Here is an 18,975-nt window from a genome sequence, read left to right on the forward strand (position 1 = left end):
ATATAGGTTATATATTTTTTAAAGTCAACTTAAGTTTTTAAAATCACAGTTGGCACCGGCTTTTGCCCTCCAAGTCCTCTGACACAATGGATATGGGCACTGGGGCAGGCCCTGTGTGTCCCAGCCACTGCCTGCCCACTTGCCACTCTGCACAGCTGTGCTGTCCATCCTGCTAGCCACAGGGGAATATTTATATTTAAATCTTCCAAAAACAAATTTTAAAAATTAGTTCCCTGGTTCTAGCCAAATCTCAAAAGCACACAAGAGCCCGGCCGGTGTCACGATTTGATTTCCAGTCAGGGCACATGCCCACAGGTTACGGGCTCGGTCCCCAATAGGGGGTGTGCAGGAGGCAGCTGATCAATGATTCTATCTCATCATTGATGTTTCTTATCTCTCCTTTCCTCTCTGAAATCAGTAAAAATATATTTTTTAGAAAGTGCACAAGAGGTACATGTGGCTTGTGGCTACTGTGTTGGACAGTACACGTGCATCTAGAACACGTCCATCATCCCCCAAAGCTCAGCTGTCAGCATTCTTTCTCCATTTCTCGCTTCCCTTCCATTTCAGAAATCACTTTGACAAACCACTGTATTTATCACAGACAGCGCCCGCCACCCAGCCATGCCACCCCTGAGCTGGAGTCATCATCATGCACAACCCTGAGAGTATGGCAAAGCACCCATGGTACGAATCCTGACACCCACAGGTGTGAGGTGACCCCCAAGCTGATAGCCTGTACCACCTGTGTACTCACAGTGCATTTGTGAGGTTTCTCTCCCGTGTGTCGTCTCATATGCACCACCAGCATATACTGGGCTTTGAAGGGCTTCTGCTCTCTTGAGCAATCTAGCCACCGGCACACAAATTCCTTCTTCTCTCCATGAATATGGTCATTGTTTATATGCTGAGGGTTGAAAGAAAGCAAGCGAGAAATTAAATAAAAATCTATTAGTAATTTCTAAAGGCAAAAAACAGCAATGCAAAAAATGCCCTAAAGACTCTATGGTAACTTTACCCAATTACAGGTTATTTTGTTCCAGTTGAGTATATTTCTTACGTAAATTTGCTCTAATTAACTGTGCGTGTATACTTCCTAACTAGCAGAAGGGACACTATTTGGAGGGAGCCTGCTGTCCCAGGGCATCAGCAGAGCGGAGCTGTGAAACAGGGTGAGCCACACACGTGCTCTCTGGGTCTCTGTTATTGTTCATCTTCCAAGTGGAGGTCAAGGCTCACTGGCCACAGAGGCACTCTCCCGCTCTCACCACCCAGGCCTTGGGTTAGGGCTGCAGCTGGCTGCGAAGGACACACACACGCGTGCACACAAACACACACAATCAGTAGTAAGGACCCCTCCCCCCCGCAAAAAAAACCAACCAACAAAAGCACTTCTCCAAGCTACATTTTATTTCCAACTAGCGGGATTTCTTCTAGAATAAGAATCACAGAGGAGTAAACTGATACTGGAGAACCAGGCCATCGTCCACAAAATGCTACAGGTTCTCGGGATCTTGGTGGTCGCATGCACAAAATAAAGAAATGGATGGCCTAGTTCTAAAACGTTCTTTCCAGTTCTATAGTCCTATTCATCTGGTTTCTAAAATGAAGATGAATTTCCCTGAGGTCCCCAACGATTCAAAGTGTAGCATCACGAGCCCTACAACTGGGAGACACGAGAAACTTACGGCAGCACCAGGGGAAGAGAAGGTTCTTAATTTGGATCAAAGTTAAGTTAATTACAATATAATTAAAATGTCAGTTATGGATTACTGGGGAAATTTGTGTACTAATTTGATTTTGTGGATTTTATTCTCCGGTCACCCCACAGTTTTATTGGCCTTAACATAAGGTTTTTGCAAACACCTTCTCAAACATACATAGAAATACAACCACTAAAAACGCGATGCAATAAAAGGAAGCTCCCCTCGGGTCCCATGAGCTGCAGAGGAGTGACAGAACGTTTAATTACTTTGCTGCCTAGGCTCCTCAGTGAGTGGTCTCTGGGGGCTGGAGCCTCAGATTCCACCATCACAGCCTGCCTTTCCCAGTGACTCCACTAGGCGGCCGGCTGCTGCAAGGAAACAAGGAAGTGAGCCGGGCTGTCTCTGGAGCTGAAAACTGAATGAGGGGAGAGAAAAGCAATTAACCATTCACTCTCCTCTCCTTGAGCAGCCCCCAGAAAGCCTGAGGAACAAAGGATGTGGGTAATACAGCACAGCGCACAGGGAGACAGCCAGGATCCTTTCCAAGGCTCTGAAGACAACAAGGAAACCGCACAGAATCACTCAGGTTCACGCGGTGTAGCAACCCCAGGGCAAACAGGTGTGAATTTCCTACAACTGTCCTAAGTATCCGTGTTTGTTAAAAGTCATGCCGGTCTCCATAAGTATATGAAGATAACAGATGTGCAGGGCAATCTTCAAACTTATGCTTCAAGTACACTTTTGCTGGCCATTCACACCACCCAGGATTGCCCCAAATGTGTGCTGACATCCAGCCTTGAAGTCCACATGACACGGAGGGGTTCTATGAATTCTCCTTTCCAGGGAGAAAAAAAATTAAGGATCACACAAAACCACTCCATAAAAATTATTCTTGGTTCAGTTTTTTTTCCAAGTTGCTAGAAATAAAGCTCCTTAGATTGATATACATGAAAAGGAAAGAAGGAAGGAGGAGGGGAGGCAGGTAAAGTTAAAACTGGAAACTGAATCAGAATTTGGGCTGAGTGTCTCTTTGAGGCCAGGACGCACGTCTTTTGGTTTCAAATTCTCAGTCATTGACAAGTGTTCCTGGTACTTGGTGGAGCCTCAGTAAAGGAAACTTTCACCAGACAAAGTAAATTGTACTGTTGATGCATTTGCTTATCTTTTCAACCTCATTTTACCTAGTATCCACACAAGATTTTAATATAAGGTATTATATTACTTTAAAATAACATACCATCAAGAATTCAAAAGAATTAGAAAGATAGCCAAACGTGAACCCTATTTTGCTGCATAGAATACAAGGAATACAATGTGACCGCATTCACCTCTCGCCTGTTTGTGGAGATGGCCACTCCACACCAGGCCCCGTGCTGGGGAATCAGACAGACATGGCTCCTGCCCGGAGGAAATTACAGGCCACTGAAGGAAACAGGTAATGACTCAAGTTACTATACAATTATAGTTGTAATCGGTAGCATGAAGGGAAATAAGACGGTTTTATACAAACAATGAACAGGAGATCACATCTGTGTAGAGCTTAAGGGTTAGCTTCTCCAATGAAGTGGCATTTAAAGTCGGGCCGGAAGGGTGAGTGCAGACCCACCTGGGGTGCAGGTGAGGTTGGCAGCGGGGAGACAGGGGACACCATTGCAGAAAGACGAAACAGACGCACCTGCAGAGGACAGAACTTGGGACCTTTGAGGACCAGGGCGCAGAACACGCATGGCAGGAGAGAATGGGCCAGGCCCGGTGGATACCACTGTGAGAGCCAAGCTTGGCCCTCCCGAAACGCAGTGTGCAGGTCAGGTCTCCAGCAGCTAGACTGTGGGATATGCCCCCGGAGAGAAGTCACATGCACCCCACCAGAAAGCCAGCACCTGGACGCCAGCCCTGATGGACGAGGGCATCAAAGGTAATTGGCTTTACTCAGGGGAACTGGGATGACCAGCAGGGAGGCACCAAAAGCGGCCAGTGAAGTAAGGGACTCTTGTCCGTTCTCCCCAACACACCTGAGGAAACAGACTCTAGAACAGTGATGGCGAACCTTTTGAGCTCGGCATGTCAGCATTTTGAAAAACCCTAACTTAACTCTGGTGCCGTGTCACATATAGAATTTTTTTGATATTTGCAACCATAGTAAAACAAAGATTTATATTTTTGATATTTATTTTATATATTTAAATGCCATTTAACAAAGAAAAATCAACCAAAAAATTGAGTTCGCGTGTCACCTCTGACACGCGTATCATAGGTTCGCCATCACTGCTCTAGAAGGAGAGGAAGAGGTGAGGGTCAGAGCCAGAGAGAACACCCCCAGCCCCTGAGTGTATGCCTGGGTGTTACAGGAAGGGGAAGCTCTGAAGGGGGCATGAGACTGGAGGGTTAAACTGGATGGGCTTTAGTAACCTGGAGAGACAGACAGATTGTAGAAGATGCCTACAAGGGTGCTGGTACCAAGCTGAGACAATGTCTGAAAATCCCAGTGATGGGAATCCCGTGCCAATCAGCAAGCACACCCCAGTGTTACCTCCATGTGACCGGGACGGGGCAGGTCCTGCACTGGACAGTAGAGGCAACCTCACTTTCAGACCATTAGCATCTTGGAACCTTTGCTTTCGGCCCCCGTAAAGGAGCCTGAGTTCCACCTAACGTGCTTTCTGTGATTTTTTTAAACTGTTCAAGTGCCGATTCAGATGGAGACCACAAGTTCTTGTTCTTGAAATGAGTTCCATGATCTCAGCCCGCAGGGACCAGGTCCACCCTGCTTGTCTTTACGGTCCAAATGCTGAGTCCAGGAGGCAACCAATTACTACAAAGAAACACAGAGACATCTTTCTGTCTCTCCAGGTTGCTCAAATGTATTTTAAGCTTCAAACATTTCCTGGAGCTGGATTTCAGGTGAAAATTAAAATTCTAAGAAATCACAGACTTTACACGGCCATAGGTCCTAAATGTTTACTTTTCCTGGCAAAGCTGCTTTGGCCTCTGCCAGGAGTGCGCGCGCGGGCTCGTCGGAGGGCAGACCTTTTGTTGCAATGGGAACAGCATGGTGGGCAACAGAAGATGCACCCACACCAATTCCTGATGAGCTGTGTACATTTGGACAGTTCAGTCCACCTATTTGGGACTTTATTTTCTCATCTGTAAAATTAGGACAGCAATTTTCACCTGAAGTGCTACAAGAATTTTTAAAAATGTATTTTTATTGATTTCAAAGAGGAAGGGAGAGGGAGATAGAAACATCAATGATGAGAGAGAATCACTTATTGGCTGCCTCCTGCACTCCCCACCCTGGGGGATTGAGCCCACAACCTGGGCATGTGCCCTGACCGGGAATCGAACCATGACCTCCTGGTTCAGAGGTCGATGCTCAACCACTGAGCCATGCTGGCTGGGCTGCAAGAATTTTTAAAGCATGCAATACCTCACTATTTAGTTGGGGGCACTGACCCCTTTTCCCTTAGATTGCCAACTAAACAAAAATGACAACAGCCAACAAAACAATAGCTGTCCGGTGTGAATAAATCAAAATTATACCTATTTATTTTTGTGAGATATTTGCAAAAATGTATTTTGGTGTGCTGCAGAATTTTAGTAATTAGTTTGTTTGCCATGAGATGAAATAAGTTGAAAATAGCTGCATTAGGATGATAACGTTTTCTGTGAAAAGCCAGGGAGTAAATATTTCAGGCTTTTTGAGCCAAAAGGTCTCTGTTGCAACTTCTTACTTATGCCACTGTTTCAGGGGAGTAGCCGTAACAGCACGAAAATTATGGGCACAGCTGTTACCTATGGACACCAAAAGTTTCCTGTGTCATGAAATACTCGTAAAAAAAACACACACTCTTTTTTTCCCAATTGTTTAAAACTGTAAAAACCATTCTTAGCTCACAGGCCGTGCAAAGCCAAGCTGGGGGCCTGTAGGCCATGGGCTTGCTCACCCTCAACTGGATGACTTCGAAGCTTCCTTTGTGGAGTCGCATAGCCCATGACTTTCTCGGTCAAGGTGGCTCTCAAGCCCGAGAAAGTAAAATTTGAAGGAGATACGTTTCGGTGCCAGAGAAAAGGAAAGGCAGTAGGAAGGGATGAAAGTCAGAATCCTGAGCTAACACAGGGGAGAGGTTAGTTCAGACAGACTTACCCCTTTTTGCATCGTGTTCCTGGGGCCCGGTGGACAAAGCACGCATTCTTTGCTCACCGAAATCCCAAGTAGCTACGGAGACTAATACACAGTAAGTTCTTAATATTCAACAGACAGACGAATCCCAAGAAACTGCCCTGAAATTCAAGGGGCTTGTTGTCACTGAAAATTTGACTTTGTAGCAATGAAACCGTTAGTCAAATACATAAATAATTTAATTGGAGGGAAAATAAATGCATGATTAAATTCCAAACTAATCTAACACAAAGTCTTGCCATTTGCCAGAGGCCCAAGCGCCAGAAAGAGATAGATGGCGTAAATTACGGTGTTGTATGCCAACTCTCTCAGCGGGACCGCTCAGAATAAACAGGTCGGGGGGCCAGGACCAGGCAAGACCCGGGAAAGGCTGAGTCCCACCACTGAACTTCCCGATGGATCCATTTCGCCAGTTTTCCAACAGGGATTATAGGCTTTTGCCTCAGGAAACTGTTGGCTGATGAAACAAACAAAAAAAATAGCTCAGGAGCCCACAGCAAACCAACAAAAGTGAGATTTCACAACTGCGACTTTGTTAGTGGCTGGATGAGCCAAGACCCAGTGCTCCTGACTCTTCCACTCCCACAGAGCAGAGAAAGGTGGGACAATCTCTCTGCTGGCCTGGCAACTGAGGCAGCTGAAGGTGCTACTTTCTTCAAAGGGTTCTCTCTGGGAAGCCCAGTCCTCAGTGGCACCCACAGAGGCTGAGGCGCTGCCAGAAGGAAGACCTGAAGGAAGATGGGCCAGGGAAGCCCTTCCTCCACCAGCAGCACAGAGGAAGCCCTCCCTGGACTCCACTGAGCTAGTCAGGGTGCTCTCCTCTGGCCTCGTCATTTCACTCTAAGCTCGGAGCTGCCTGTTTCCCCTCAGTCTGATTCCTGACCCTGTGTTCAGATGCAGGGCATGCGCACAGCCCATAGAGCCCAACCATTCCCAGCTCTCCAAATACAGCTGCTGTCATGCAGGTCGTGACCCTTGGAAGCCTCTGCCTTCTTCTGTCTCCCTCTCCTTCAGCCGGACTCCCCGCAGATTCCCACTCAGAAAGTACCATGTTTCCCAGTGGTTAGAGCATCAGCCTGCACATAGGAGGGTCGTGGGTTCGATTCCTGGTCAAGGGCACGTACGTGGTTTGCAGGTGCAATCCCGACCCCTGGTAGGGGCAAGTGCGGGAGGCAACCAATAGATGTGTCTCTGTCACATCTATGTTTCTCTCTCTCTCTCTTCCCCTCTCCCCTCCCATCCACGCTCTCTAAAATCAATGGAAAAAATATCCTCATTCCTCCCGTGAGGATTAAAAAAAAAGAAAAAGCACAGTTTTCTAGATGCATCCCCCACTTTAGGTGATGTGTCAGAGGGGAAGCCACAGCACGGCCCAAAGATATGTGTGGAAGATTTGCACATCCCCATTCAACTCATTCAGCCAGGTGGCACACCAGTCAACAAATGCCCTGCCGTTTCAAGTGGTTCACTCTTTAAATTAGTCAGCTGCTTAATGTCAAGAAGGTAAGTTCCTTCCACAGGTGTAATGAAAATATTACTGTTGAGCACATCCAAAAACAGTGAGGACAGGAGACACACATCTTCCTCTCTCTCTCTCTCTCTCTCTCTCTTCCCCTCTCCCCTCCCATCCACGCTCTCTAAAATCAATGGAAAAAAATATCCTCATTCCTCCCGTGAGGATTAAAAAAAAAGAAAAAGCACAGTTTTCTAGATGCATCCCCCACTTTAGGTGATGTGTCAGAGGGGAAGCCACAGCACGGCCCAAAGATATGTGTGGAAGATTTGCACATCCCCATTCAACTCATTCAGCCAGGTGGCACACTAGTCAACAAATGCCCTGCCGTTTCAAGTGGTTCACTCTTTAAATTAGTCAGCTGCTTAATGTCAAGAAGGTAAGTTCCTTCCACAGGTGTAATGAAAATATTACTGTTGAGCACATCCAAAAACAGTGAGGACAGGAGACACACATCTTCAATTTCCACATGGCTCCCTTGCACACCAGTCTTCCCCACAATACAAGGTAACTATAAAAGCAAAGAGCTTCAGTAGCGCGATTTCCACATGGCTCCCTGTGCATATACCTTGCACACCAGTCTTTCCCACAGTACAAGGTAACTATAAAAGCAAAGAGCTTCAGTAGCGCTCAGGTAAATATGACCTCTCTCCACACACAAACACCCAGGTACACACAGTGTAACTGCTTTACTAGAAAAGGAAATAAAGACTTGGAAAGCGGTGCATTTCATATATGAATACCCAAGACAACGGGACTGCATGATGGGCTTGCGGGTCCGCTGAAGCCTAGCGCTGCTTGTAGGACGCTCACTTTTATTTCTGATTCATCCCTTTGCTATATTTCTCTGCATCTGGACCCACTAACATGCCACTACTTGATGCCATGGTTGATTTTTAAAAGGAAAGAAGAAAACACACATTTCCTTCTCAGAATATCAAAATGGAAATGTTTGATACTTTATAAATGATTTCACATGGGCTACCAGGTCATTAGCTCATAAGCAAAGTTGAGTTAATGAATATGTTTAACAGAATTCAGTAATTTGAAACTTCTAAGGATTTGCTGAGTACATTAAGAAACTCTTCTTTGGCAGAGGATGGAATATGAACAAGAGAACAACTTTAAGAAAGCTCAATTTTCAATAAACCTATTACTATCTCTTCACTTGGTAGTCCAGAGATATTTCTGAAAAGGGGAAAGAAGGAAAAATAATTTAGAATCAATTAAAATTTAATTTATATTAAAAATAATTTGATAGAGAGATTAAAAAGCTTTATCTAAAAAGAAAACTCTCTACAAGAATCCCTCAAAACGTTCCATCTGAAATGAGGCACATACCTTCTTGTTTTATCTATTATTTGATACATGGACCGTTTTTGAAGTTTACAACTGTCATGACATGGATTCTATTAGAGACAGGCTGTGATTGGATTCCTAAAGGCTTCACTAGGCAGGAGCAGAAATAAGCAGGAATCACAGACTATCAGGGCTGAAAAAGGCCCTCTATCTCAATATGCACTTTAATTTTAGATAAATAAAATAATTTAAATGGTTTTAGTGGCACCCATCAATCTTCCTAGCAAAGTGTTTAAAAAGCTGTAACAGCTTGCTGCGAGAGCGATCTTCATTCAGAAGCAGACCTCAATAAACAACTGTTTCAACTCACACGACCTAATAAAAATATCTACATTTCTTTCAGTTTTCTGATAAAACGATAAAATTATACAGTAAATAAAAGGACTCAAGACACCGGTTATGAAACTGCATTCTCTTCACAAAAATAAAATATTTTCCTATTCCTAACTTGTAAATATTAAGAATTGGGGTGGGATCACACAAAATATACTTCTTGTCGACAGTTATTTAAATTTTGTTTCTAGGTGCAAATCTGTAACAAAATTATTTTCTTTTATGTGAAAGAAAGACAAAGTTCCTTAAGAGGGTAAATGTTTTGTCCAAACAATGGGCTTCATAGTACCTCCCTCACTCCCACCCCCAACCCCACCAAAGTCAGCTGAACATATATGTTCCACTGCAATGGAACTTCGTCATTCACATTTAAAAACAAAAGTGTACAGAAAGGACTGACATAGTGGCATGTGCTAAAACACGCATGAACTTTGACAACATCATGATAATTAAAAGAAACCAGTCACACAAAAAGAACAACTATTGCACAATTCCATTCCTATGAATGCCCAGAATAGGCAAATCTATACAGAAAGAAAGCAGATCAGTGATTGCCAATGGCTGGGGACAGATTGGGAGATGGGGTAATGAAACATATTATAAAATGGATAGGGATGATGGTTGCACAACTCCGTGAATAAGTAAAACACACTGAATTGTAATATACTTTAAATGGGTATAGGAACTATATCTCAGTAAAGATGTTATCCTTCCACCCCTCCAAAAAAAAGGAAACCATGACAATGAACTTGGTGATGAGCTCTGGTAACAATGGAGACTGTGGGGAGAAATAAGAAAAGTGATGGAGGAACAGCCAGGTTAAACCCAACATTCCCCAGGACTGTATCTAGCCTTCAGACAGACTAGGGGTTGGGCCTCTCAAATGACTTCCCACAGAAGCAGAAGGCTATATGCATCTTTATCAGAACTTCTGTTCACTCACACACACCCACACCCCACAATATCCAGACAGGCTGAGTTAAAGCAGAACATACTTTTATGGCACAGTATTTCCTGGTGGCTTTCATACTGAACTCAAGAGTTAACAATCTGGGAACTTCACATAAATGATAACTTCTCTGTATATTCCTTCCTCATCTTCCAAGTTGTAGAGATGAGTGGAAAGGTGGAGAAAACTCAACTTTGTACAGAGTTGGAAACAAATCTAAAACATTATACACTAATATTAATTCAAGTAAGTTAATACAAAATAGCACATGATTTGGAAAAACCGGTTATTTTCTAACGAATTATACATTCCAAAATTCACTAAAAACTCATAAAAAATTCAAGGCCAGTTAATTCAGAATCTCTACATTTTTGGTTTGGCTATTACCCTGAATTACAAAATAACTAGATGTAAACATTATGTAATTTGTGATATAATTTATTTAGCTGATACTCTCTCCCACGAAGAAGGGCATGTGTTACTGGTTCAAATTCATGAACACAGAACAATAGTATATTGCTTAATATTAAGATGACCCAAAACTTAAATTGTAGCCTTTGAAAATAATATTTTAAAAGCAAAATATAAAAACTAATAACATCAATTAATGTGATTTACGTTTCTTAGATAAAAAGAAGACATCCTCATCATTGAAAACGGGTTAAAGACCCATAATTCCTTGCAAGAACTGTAAAACTGCTCTCTCCCAGTTTTATTCTCTGGATTCTAACTTTACTAAAACATAAATGTAACCTTTCTCTTTTCAGAAGGTTCTTTTACAGTGTCTTAAGGTGACTTTTGTTAAAGAACTTCTCAGAATTTCTTTTCTAAAAGGGCTAGTATTTAAATCCCATTGACATTTTTAAATATAGATATAAAGCGGTTGAATCACACCCCCCAAACATTCCAATATTCTGCTTACATCGTTTCTACAAGGATGTGGACATATTTAATTTTTTATCTTATGCTTTTAAAATACCAACTTTTGCTTTAGCCAAAATAACTAAACCAATCAAAATAAGTGGCCAAAAACGAAAACACACACTCTTCATAAGCAAACTGATTGGGGACCTAGTCACCACAAAGAAAACTACTCATAGTTTAAACAAGTAAGAATTTATTGGTATCCATTTTAGGAATAAGAATACTACACTCAGACAGACAAGATAAAAACTGTGTGATCACGGAACGAAATAATTTAGAAAGCCAGTCTTCAAAAAGACATCTTCTATTTCATTTCTACAGTGGACTAACCCACCCAGCACAGTGAGGGCCAGCTCTGCGATCCCAGCTCTAGCTCCCGAGGAGAAGCAGGCAAAGCCCCACATTCCCGCACCTCACCGGCTCCTGGACGGAGAAGAAGGGCGAGGTCAGAGGGTCCAGGAAAGGGGCCATAAAATGCCACCTCTCCCAAGGACGAAATGGACTGGTCACTCACATGTATGGATCATTTCCATGTATCCAGTATATCTGGGAAGCATTGCCATCTAAAGGAATGGCATTTGTTGCCAAATCAAATATCTCAGAAGCCAAATGGCATCCCACCTTGGGGGTCTGGATTTCTGCCATGCAGAGAAAGGAGGATTAACGTACACTCTTTCCACTTGTATCTGCACAGCAGTCACACTCTTCAAAAACATGCCGCCCTGGCCCCGTGGCACAGATGGCTGAGCATCATCCTGTACACCAGAAGGTTCGATTCCCAGTCAGGGCACATACCTAGGCTGTGGGTTTGATCCCCGATCCCTGGTCAGGCACATTCAGGAGGCAACAAATTAATGTTTCTCTCTCACATCAATGCCCCCACCTCCCTCACTCTCTCTAAAAATCAATCCTATATAATAAAAGGCTAATATGCAAATTATCCCCTTGACTGGGAGTTTGACCAAGGGGCGGGGCCAAATGGGCAAACTCCCGGGGCCCCTCCCCCTGGCCGGCCAGGCCCGATAGGGGTGGGCTGGCCGGACCCCACCCGTGCATGAATTCGTGCACCAGGCCTCTAGTGAAAACATATCCTCAGGTAAGGATTTTTAAAAATCATGCTTTTTAAAAAAATATATATTTTATTGATTTTTTAAAAAAATCATGCTTTCTTGTTTTTTTTTTAATATATTTTTTTATTGATTTTTTTACAGAGAGGAGGGGAGAGGGATAGAGAGTTAGAAACATCGATGAGAGAGAAACATCGATCAGCTGCCTCCTGCACACTCCCTACACTGGGGATGTGCCCGCAACCAAGGTACATGCCCTTGACTGGAATCGAACCTGGGACCCTTCAGTCTGCTGGCCGACGCTCTATCCACTGAGCCAAACCGGTTTGGGCAATCATGCTTTCTTCTGTTATAAAACTTGAACATTTGGGTGAATAGGTAAAATAATGTAACAGCACATCTTGCACTTCTAATTGCAACCTCATGTCCTCCACATTACTCAACAATGATTCTGAACATTACAACAAATCAACCCTAAAAACTACATACTGTTTCACAGGTTTTGATACCATAATTCTGATGACTATAATACTTGTTAAGATAATCACAAAAATGTATTTGGATTTCAAATGATAATCTATTTTTTAATTTTTGGAGAAAAGTCAACTTTTTTTTTAAATGAACTCCTTTAAAAATACAGAATAGAAAATTTATTGTGGCCCAGCTGGTGTGGCTCAGTGGTTCAGCATTGACCTTTGAACCTGGAGGTCACGGTTCGATTCCCTGTCAGGGCCCATGCCTCGGTTGTGGACGCAATCTCCAGTGGGGGGCATGTAGGAGGCAGCCAATCAATGATTCTCTCACATCATTGATGTTTCTATCTCTCTCCCTCTCCCTTCCTCTCTGAAATCAATAAAAATATATTTTTTTTAAAAAAGAAAGAACAATTTACTGTGGTGCCTGCCCAGTCCCAACCCTTAGCATGACTTTGCCTGAAGGTTTTCTGCCCCTCATATTGTGAAGGGAGTGTGCTGCAGGAGGTGCTGGGAGCCTTCAGCGGTCAGAAAGAGATTAGTGAGCACACATGTGCATGTGACCATGCAAAGGGGGTGGGGTCTGCTGCCGCTGGAAACACAGGCAAATCTCAAGAAATACTCGAAGAAAAGACAGCGGCAGGCAAGCAGGCAAAATTATCCATTTGGAAATCTGCCCACAATTCCACTGAGCTGACTTATTCAATCACTATTAACTCAGTGCTCATTTATGATATGACAGTTACTGTCCTGAACACTGAAGATCCAAGATTGAGTAAGACATAGCCATGGGATCTTACCCAAATTTGGCTCTTGAAACGCAGAAAGGAATACCGTTTAAAAATCAGTTTCACATCATGGGTACCTTTGCAACTAAAACGTAAACTCACTACCCAGAAGAACGCAGGAGGCTCTTCCTCCCCTCACATCCTACATCATGGAAAACCGGCATGCCCGTTGCCCAGGGCCTTGTCAGGTTTGTCTCACCAAAAACATGGAAAGGAAACCCTTGCACATCGATGCTTTAGCAAGCTTTTCAACATGTAGAATAAATAACTCTACCATGTTTTGATTAACTCTTAACTTGTTCACATGCTACCCTCCCCTTCTATACATTGTAATCCCTTATTGCTGGTACATATAAGGATATAAAAATAAAAGTTCTTATATGATACTAAAGGCCTGATGCACGAAAATTCGTGCAAGAGTAGGCCTTCCTTCCCCAAGCTGCTGGCACCGGCTTCCCTCCAGCCCCGGCTTCGTCAGGAAGGACATCTGAAGGACATCCGGTCTAATTAGCATATTACCCTTTTATTATTATAGATGGACATACACTAACTTTTCCAACTATAGCTTGTAGTTTTCTTTATGTTAGTAGATAACACAGAGTTTATAGAAAGAACATTGACCAGACATTAGGATATGGGATTCATTCGTTAACTGTGGCAAAACAAATATAAGTAAAACATAGGCACTGTGGCTGAGATGATACTGTAAATGGGGCAAATGAGAAACAGGTTGTTAAAATTAAATGGAGAGGGTAGCACTAAACACATGAAGTCAGGAAAGCCTTTAGGAGCAGGTAAGTGAGCTGAATCCAGAAGGGAGAGGGATCCAGAAACAGACGGAAGTGTACCTCAGAGGGAAGGTCCACGGTTAAGAAAAGCATGGTATATTGGTAAATAACACCAAGTGCAGGGGAGGAAGCGTGTGTGTGAGTCATGCTCTAGGAGAGGTGAGGGAGCTGTCAGGAGGATGAGTGCTCCAGAGGTGGGGTGGGGCAAAACCATGAGGGGTGTTGAATGCCCGAAGGCACCCAGACCCCAGGCAACCAAGCAAAGTTTTGAACAGGACATTGATCAGATTTGTGATGATAAAAGGTAACTGAGTAATGTAACTGAGTAGGAACTGGGTGGGAAGCCCATTCAGGGAGCTGCTATAATCATCCAAGGGAGCTGTGGTCTTGAGGATAGAGAGAAGGAGCTAGATTTGGGAGACATTTTGAAATAATTTGTGGATGATAAATAAATAAAGAGAGGAGTAATAGATGATACAGAAGTTTCTAGCTTGACAGAATCTGAAACAACAGCATTGGAGATTATGTTTCTGTTTGGGGTATGACATATTGGAAATGTCCCAGGGCATCTCCATAAAGGGATACCATGGAAAAGACTCGTCTGAACATGAAGATTGAAGAATGTAAGAAAGGCCATGGTAACAGCATTGGAGATTTGGGAGAGATTATGTTTCTGTTTGGGGTATGACATATTGGAAGTGTCCCAGAGCATCTCCATAAAGGGATACCATGGAAAAGACACGCCTGAACATGAAGATTGAAGAATGTAAGAAAGGCCATGGCTGATTAACGGGGGCAGCTCCTTCCCTACTCCATGCTACCTTCGGTGATCTCAATATACAGAATTTTAAGGATTGCACAAAGCCCAATTTGAAAACCCCTAGCCCATGGAGATGGTTTAGAGCAGCGGTTCTCAACCTGTGGGTCGTGACCCCTTTGGGGGTCGAACGACCCTTTCACAGGGATCGCCTAAGACCATTGGAAAACACATATATAATTACATATTGTTTTTGTGATTAATCACTATGCTTTAATTATGTTCGATTTGTAACAATGAAATTGGGGGTCACCACAACATGAGGAACTGTATTAAAGGGTCGCGGCATTAGGAAGGTTGAGAACCACTGGTTTAGAGGATGAAGAACAACAATTGGAAATGAAGGGAGACCAATGTTTAAGAAAATACATAAAGGAAAAAGGAAGTAAAGGAGAGAACAAAGGAGAAAAATAAGATGGCGGGGACTGGGGCACATCAATCCTCTTGGGTGTGCCTGCAGGACAGAACACCTACAGAAAGTCAGTAAAAGCTAAGTGCTCTGCCAGTGACAGCTCCCAGTTCCAGCAAGTTCTGGGGGATCAGATGGAAAGCTGATTAACGGGGGAAGTTCCTTCCCTACTTCATGCTACCTTCGGTGATCTCAATATACAGAATTTTAAGGATTGCACAAAGCCCAATTTGAAAACCCCTAGCCCATGGAGATGGTTTAGAGCAGCGGTTCTCAACCTGTGGGTCGTGACCCCTTTGGGGGTCGAACGACCCTTTCACAGGGATCGCCTAAGACCATTGGAAAACACATATATAATTACATATTGTTTTTGTGATTAATCACTATGCTTTAATTATGTTCGATTTGTAACAATGAAATTGGGGGTCACCACAACATGAGGAACTGTATTAAAGGGTCACGGCATTAGGAAGGTTGAGAACCACTGGTTTAGAGGATGAAGAACAACAATTGGAAATGAAGGGAGACCAATGTTTAAGAAAATACATAAAGGAAAAAGGAAGTAAAGGAGAGAACAAAGGAGAAAAATAAGATGGCAGGGACTGGGGCACATCGATCCTGTTGGGTGTATCTGCAGGACTCCTGGGCAGAACATCTACAGAAGTCAGTCAAAGCTAAGTGCTCTGCCAGTGACATCTCCCAGTTCCAGCAAGTTCTGGGGGATCAGATGGAAAGAGAGACAATGTCTAGTTCCATGGCAGAGAATGGGAGCTTAAGAAGGGAAACTGTCCCATTTCTAATTCCCATGCTGGCAGGGGCTAATGAACAGGTAACAGAAATCAAAAGTAATCATTTTTAAGGTGTTTTCTGCTTGAATCCTCTTTGTTTCCTCCAAGATGTCTGTCACACTCAGCCCTGTGCGTAAGCCTTTTCCTGGAGAACAGCTGCAGAGGTGGAGAAGACGGCTACCTGCCTCTCTCGGTCTGGGCAACAGCATGAAGGAAACAGAGCAGTCACCAGGGAGTGAGTGCCAGTGAGACGGGATGAAATTTGAGGGGACTCAAGGGCCACAGAGACCCTGGCACACCGACTTCCCGCAGGATACCAGATGACGGGCAGGGCCAGTGCCTTACAGGAAAATGCCACTCCAGAGGCAGGACAACTGGATGAGCAGCTGGAGACACTGGGGGTATATCTAGGATGGGGCTTCTAAGTCAAGATTGTTTTATCTCCTTCCAATGTGGCCTCCTTAATAAGACTGTTCACCCACTTACAGCCCAATTTCCTGGTCCCTGGAAGCTCCACCCCCACTTACCCTGCTGGGCTCGGTTCACATCTAACATGCTTTAATTTACATACAGAGACTGTTTATGATTTTCTGTCTGCTCTCCTCCAGAAGGATGTGAACTCCACACAGGCAGGGATTTTCATCAGGTTTGTTCAATGATATATCCCAAGTGCCTGGAACAATACCCAGTAGAGTAGGTGTTCAATAAATTGTTATTGGAGGAATGTGTTATTGGAAAGACTGCATTTAGAGCTGATGTGGTCCTAGGCCTCAATATACTCCCCATCCGCCACTTGCCTTAGGTTTGTGCTATGAGAACCAGAAGGCATAAGAAACAGAAGCAATTTCCTGTGATACCTTCATTCCCAACAACTGGATACTAATAAACCTCAGCATCACATATGCCTTTAGGGTCAACCAAGCACAACTGCCCTTTTATCTTTCAATTGTAGACTGATATTTTGAGCTAATAATGACATAATTCAGAGTTATCTTAGCTGGCTCCTATTATTTTTTAAAATATATTTTTATTGAGTTCAGAGAGGAAGGGAGAGGGAGAGAGAAATAGAAACATCAATGAAGAGAGAGAATCATTGATTGGCTGCCTCCTGAATGCCCCACACTGGGGATCTAGCCCACAACTAGGGAACTGAACCATGACCTTCTGGTTCATAGGTTGATGATGCTCAACCACTGAGCCATGCTGGCTGGGCCTATTCATAAATTTATTTTTGAATAAATTCTAAAATTTATTTTTGCCTCCCATGACAACGTTGAGCTGACATTAACTTTGGGGTAAGAACTCTGGGGTCTAAGTGATTATCCTAACTTTCATGTTGCATTGTCTATACAAAGCAAGTAATCTTATACTTCACTATAGCTTTCTCCTGAAATAATTCAATGAAGCTTCAGATAAGGGGGGAGGGGTGAAATGGCCAAGTTTCCCCTGTGATTAAGCTATATTCTGTCTCACTGGAATTTTGCCCCCTGGCTACTGTTTTTGTCGAGAGTTTATCCAGATTTCTTCCTAATGTGAGAGTGTTAAGTAACAGAAGACTGAGGGCCATATTTCCTCTTTAATCTGCTTGTGGAAATCTCATTAATGTAATGGAAATTTTGCCCCCTACCGTGACTAAAGTTTTTGTTCAGACAGAAACCATGATGTAAGGTTGTTCCTATAGAGTTTCAACTGGGGAAATAAATAAGGAAGGCACTTTATAAAGAGACACAGGTTTAAAGTTGACAATTAAAAATAAATAAATAAGGGGGTCTATGTGCACAAAACGATCTGTGACCCTTCCAAAAGTGAACTGGAAAAACAAAACAAAATATCTCTATATATAAAAAAAGAAACCAAAAGCGAACTGGGGAGCAGCCCACCTCAGGTTAAGTGCCATTCTTCACATGGTGCAAGCACTCTGGGGGAGGGGACTTTTCTTGAATTTGAGCCATTTCTGCTTTTTTTTTTTCCCCCTTTGCCTTTCACCTCTCCACCAAAGTAAGAATTTTATTTCTCAGGAAGTGTTAATTTATTCCTAAAAATGCTTTTAATTTGGGGGCTTGATTCTATAAAACGTATTTTATAAGCACATTTTCCTAGAAAAATGTGGCCAGTATATGCCGAGTAATCATGCAACTTTTAAAAAAGTTTCATTTCATCCTTTAAGCATATGCCAACATAGGTGGCTCTCATAATTGTCTCCACATTGCCTATGAATGTAGTATTAATATTGTGTGATTATAATAGCACAGAAACTGGCTAAAAGTTTATGAATGTCAACATTCCATTGGGAAAAAACATTGAATGCACTTGTCAAAAAAACAAAAAACAAACCAAAAACACAACACTAAAACTCAGTGTTAGGTCCAAATTTTGTCACCTGGATATGTAAAGTAAAACTACTATTTGCTTGTTATCTGCAAAATGACCTTTGTGCATTTTATTTTTTTTTAATATATTTTTATTGATTTTTGACGAGGGAAGAAGGGAGAGGGATAGAGAGATAGAAACATAGAAGAGAGAGGAACATCATCGATTGGCTGCTTCCTGCACGCACCCCTACCAGGGATTGAGCCCGCAACCCGGGCATGTGCCCTGACTAGGAATGGAAACAGTGACCTCTTGGTTCCTGGGTTGTTGCTCAACCGCTGAGCTACGCTGGCTGGGCTGTGCATTTTATTTTTTAGGTCACTCAACCACAGCACAGGTATCAACACAATATTTTAAGAAAGAGTCAAAGTGGGCAACATGGTTCCAGGCTGTCTTAACCTAAGTCCTTCCCATGAAGAAATATAAATCCATTGCACAGGGTCATGGGAGGGTGGTGGCCAGCATTCACAGTCATTCCTGCTTTGTTTTCTCTCATCGGTTTCCAGGGGCC

At 43.1% G+C, this 18,975-nt stretch overlaps 1 protein-coding gene across 1 annotated transcript in view; it reads right to left on the minus strand.

Annotated features, from left to right (window-relative positions):
- Window positions 1–18,975, minus strand: part of GLI3 (GLI family zinc finger 3) — a 269,294-nt gene that overhangs the window by 14,302 nt on the left and 236,017 nt on the right. The window contains exon 11 of the mRNA XM_014539356.1: window positions 758–907. Coding sequence (XP_014394842.1) covers window positions 758–907 — 150 coding nt within the window. The remainder of the gene's footprint in view (window positions 1–757; window positions 908–18,975) is intronic.

This window comes from Myotis brandtii, unplaced genomic scaffold (genome assembly GCF_000412655.1).
Source record: "Myotis brandtii unplaced genomic scaffold, ASM41265v1 scaffold214, whole genome shotgun sequence".
NCBI classification, from domain to species: domain Eukaryota; kingdom Metazoa; phylum Chordata; class Mammalia; order Chiroptera; family Vespertilionidae; genus Myotis; species Myotis brandtii.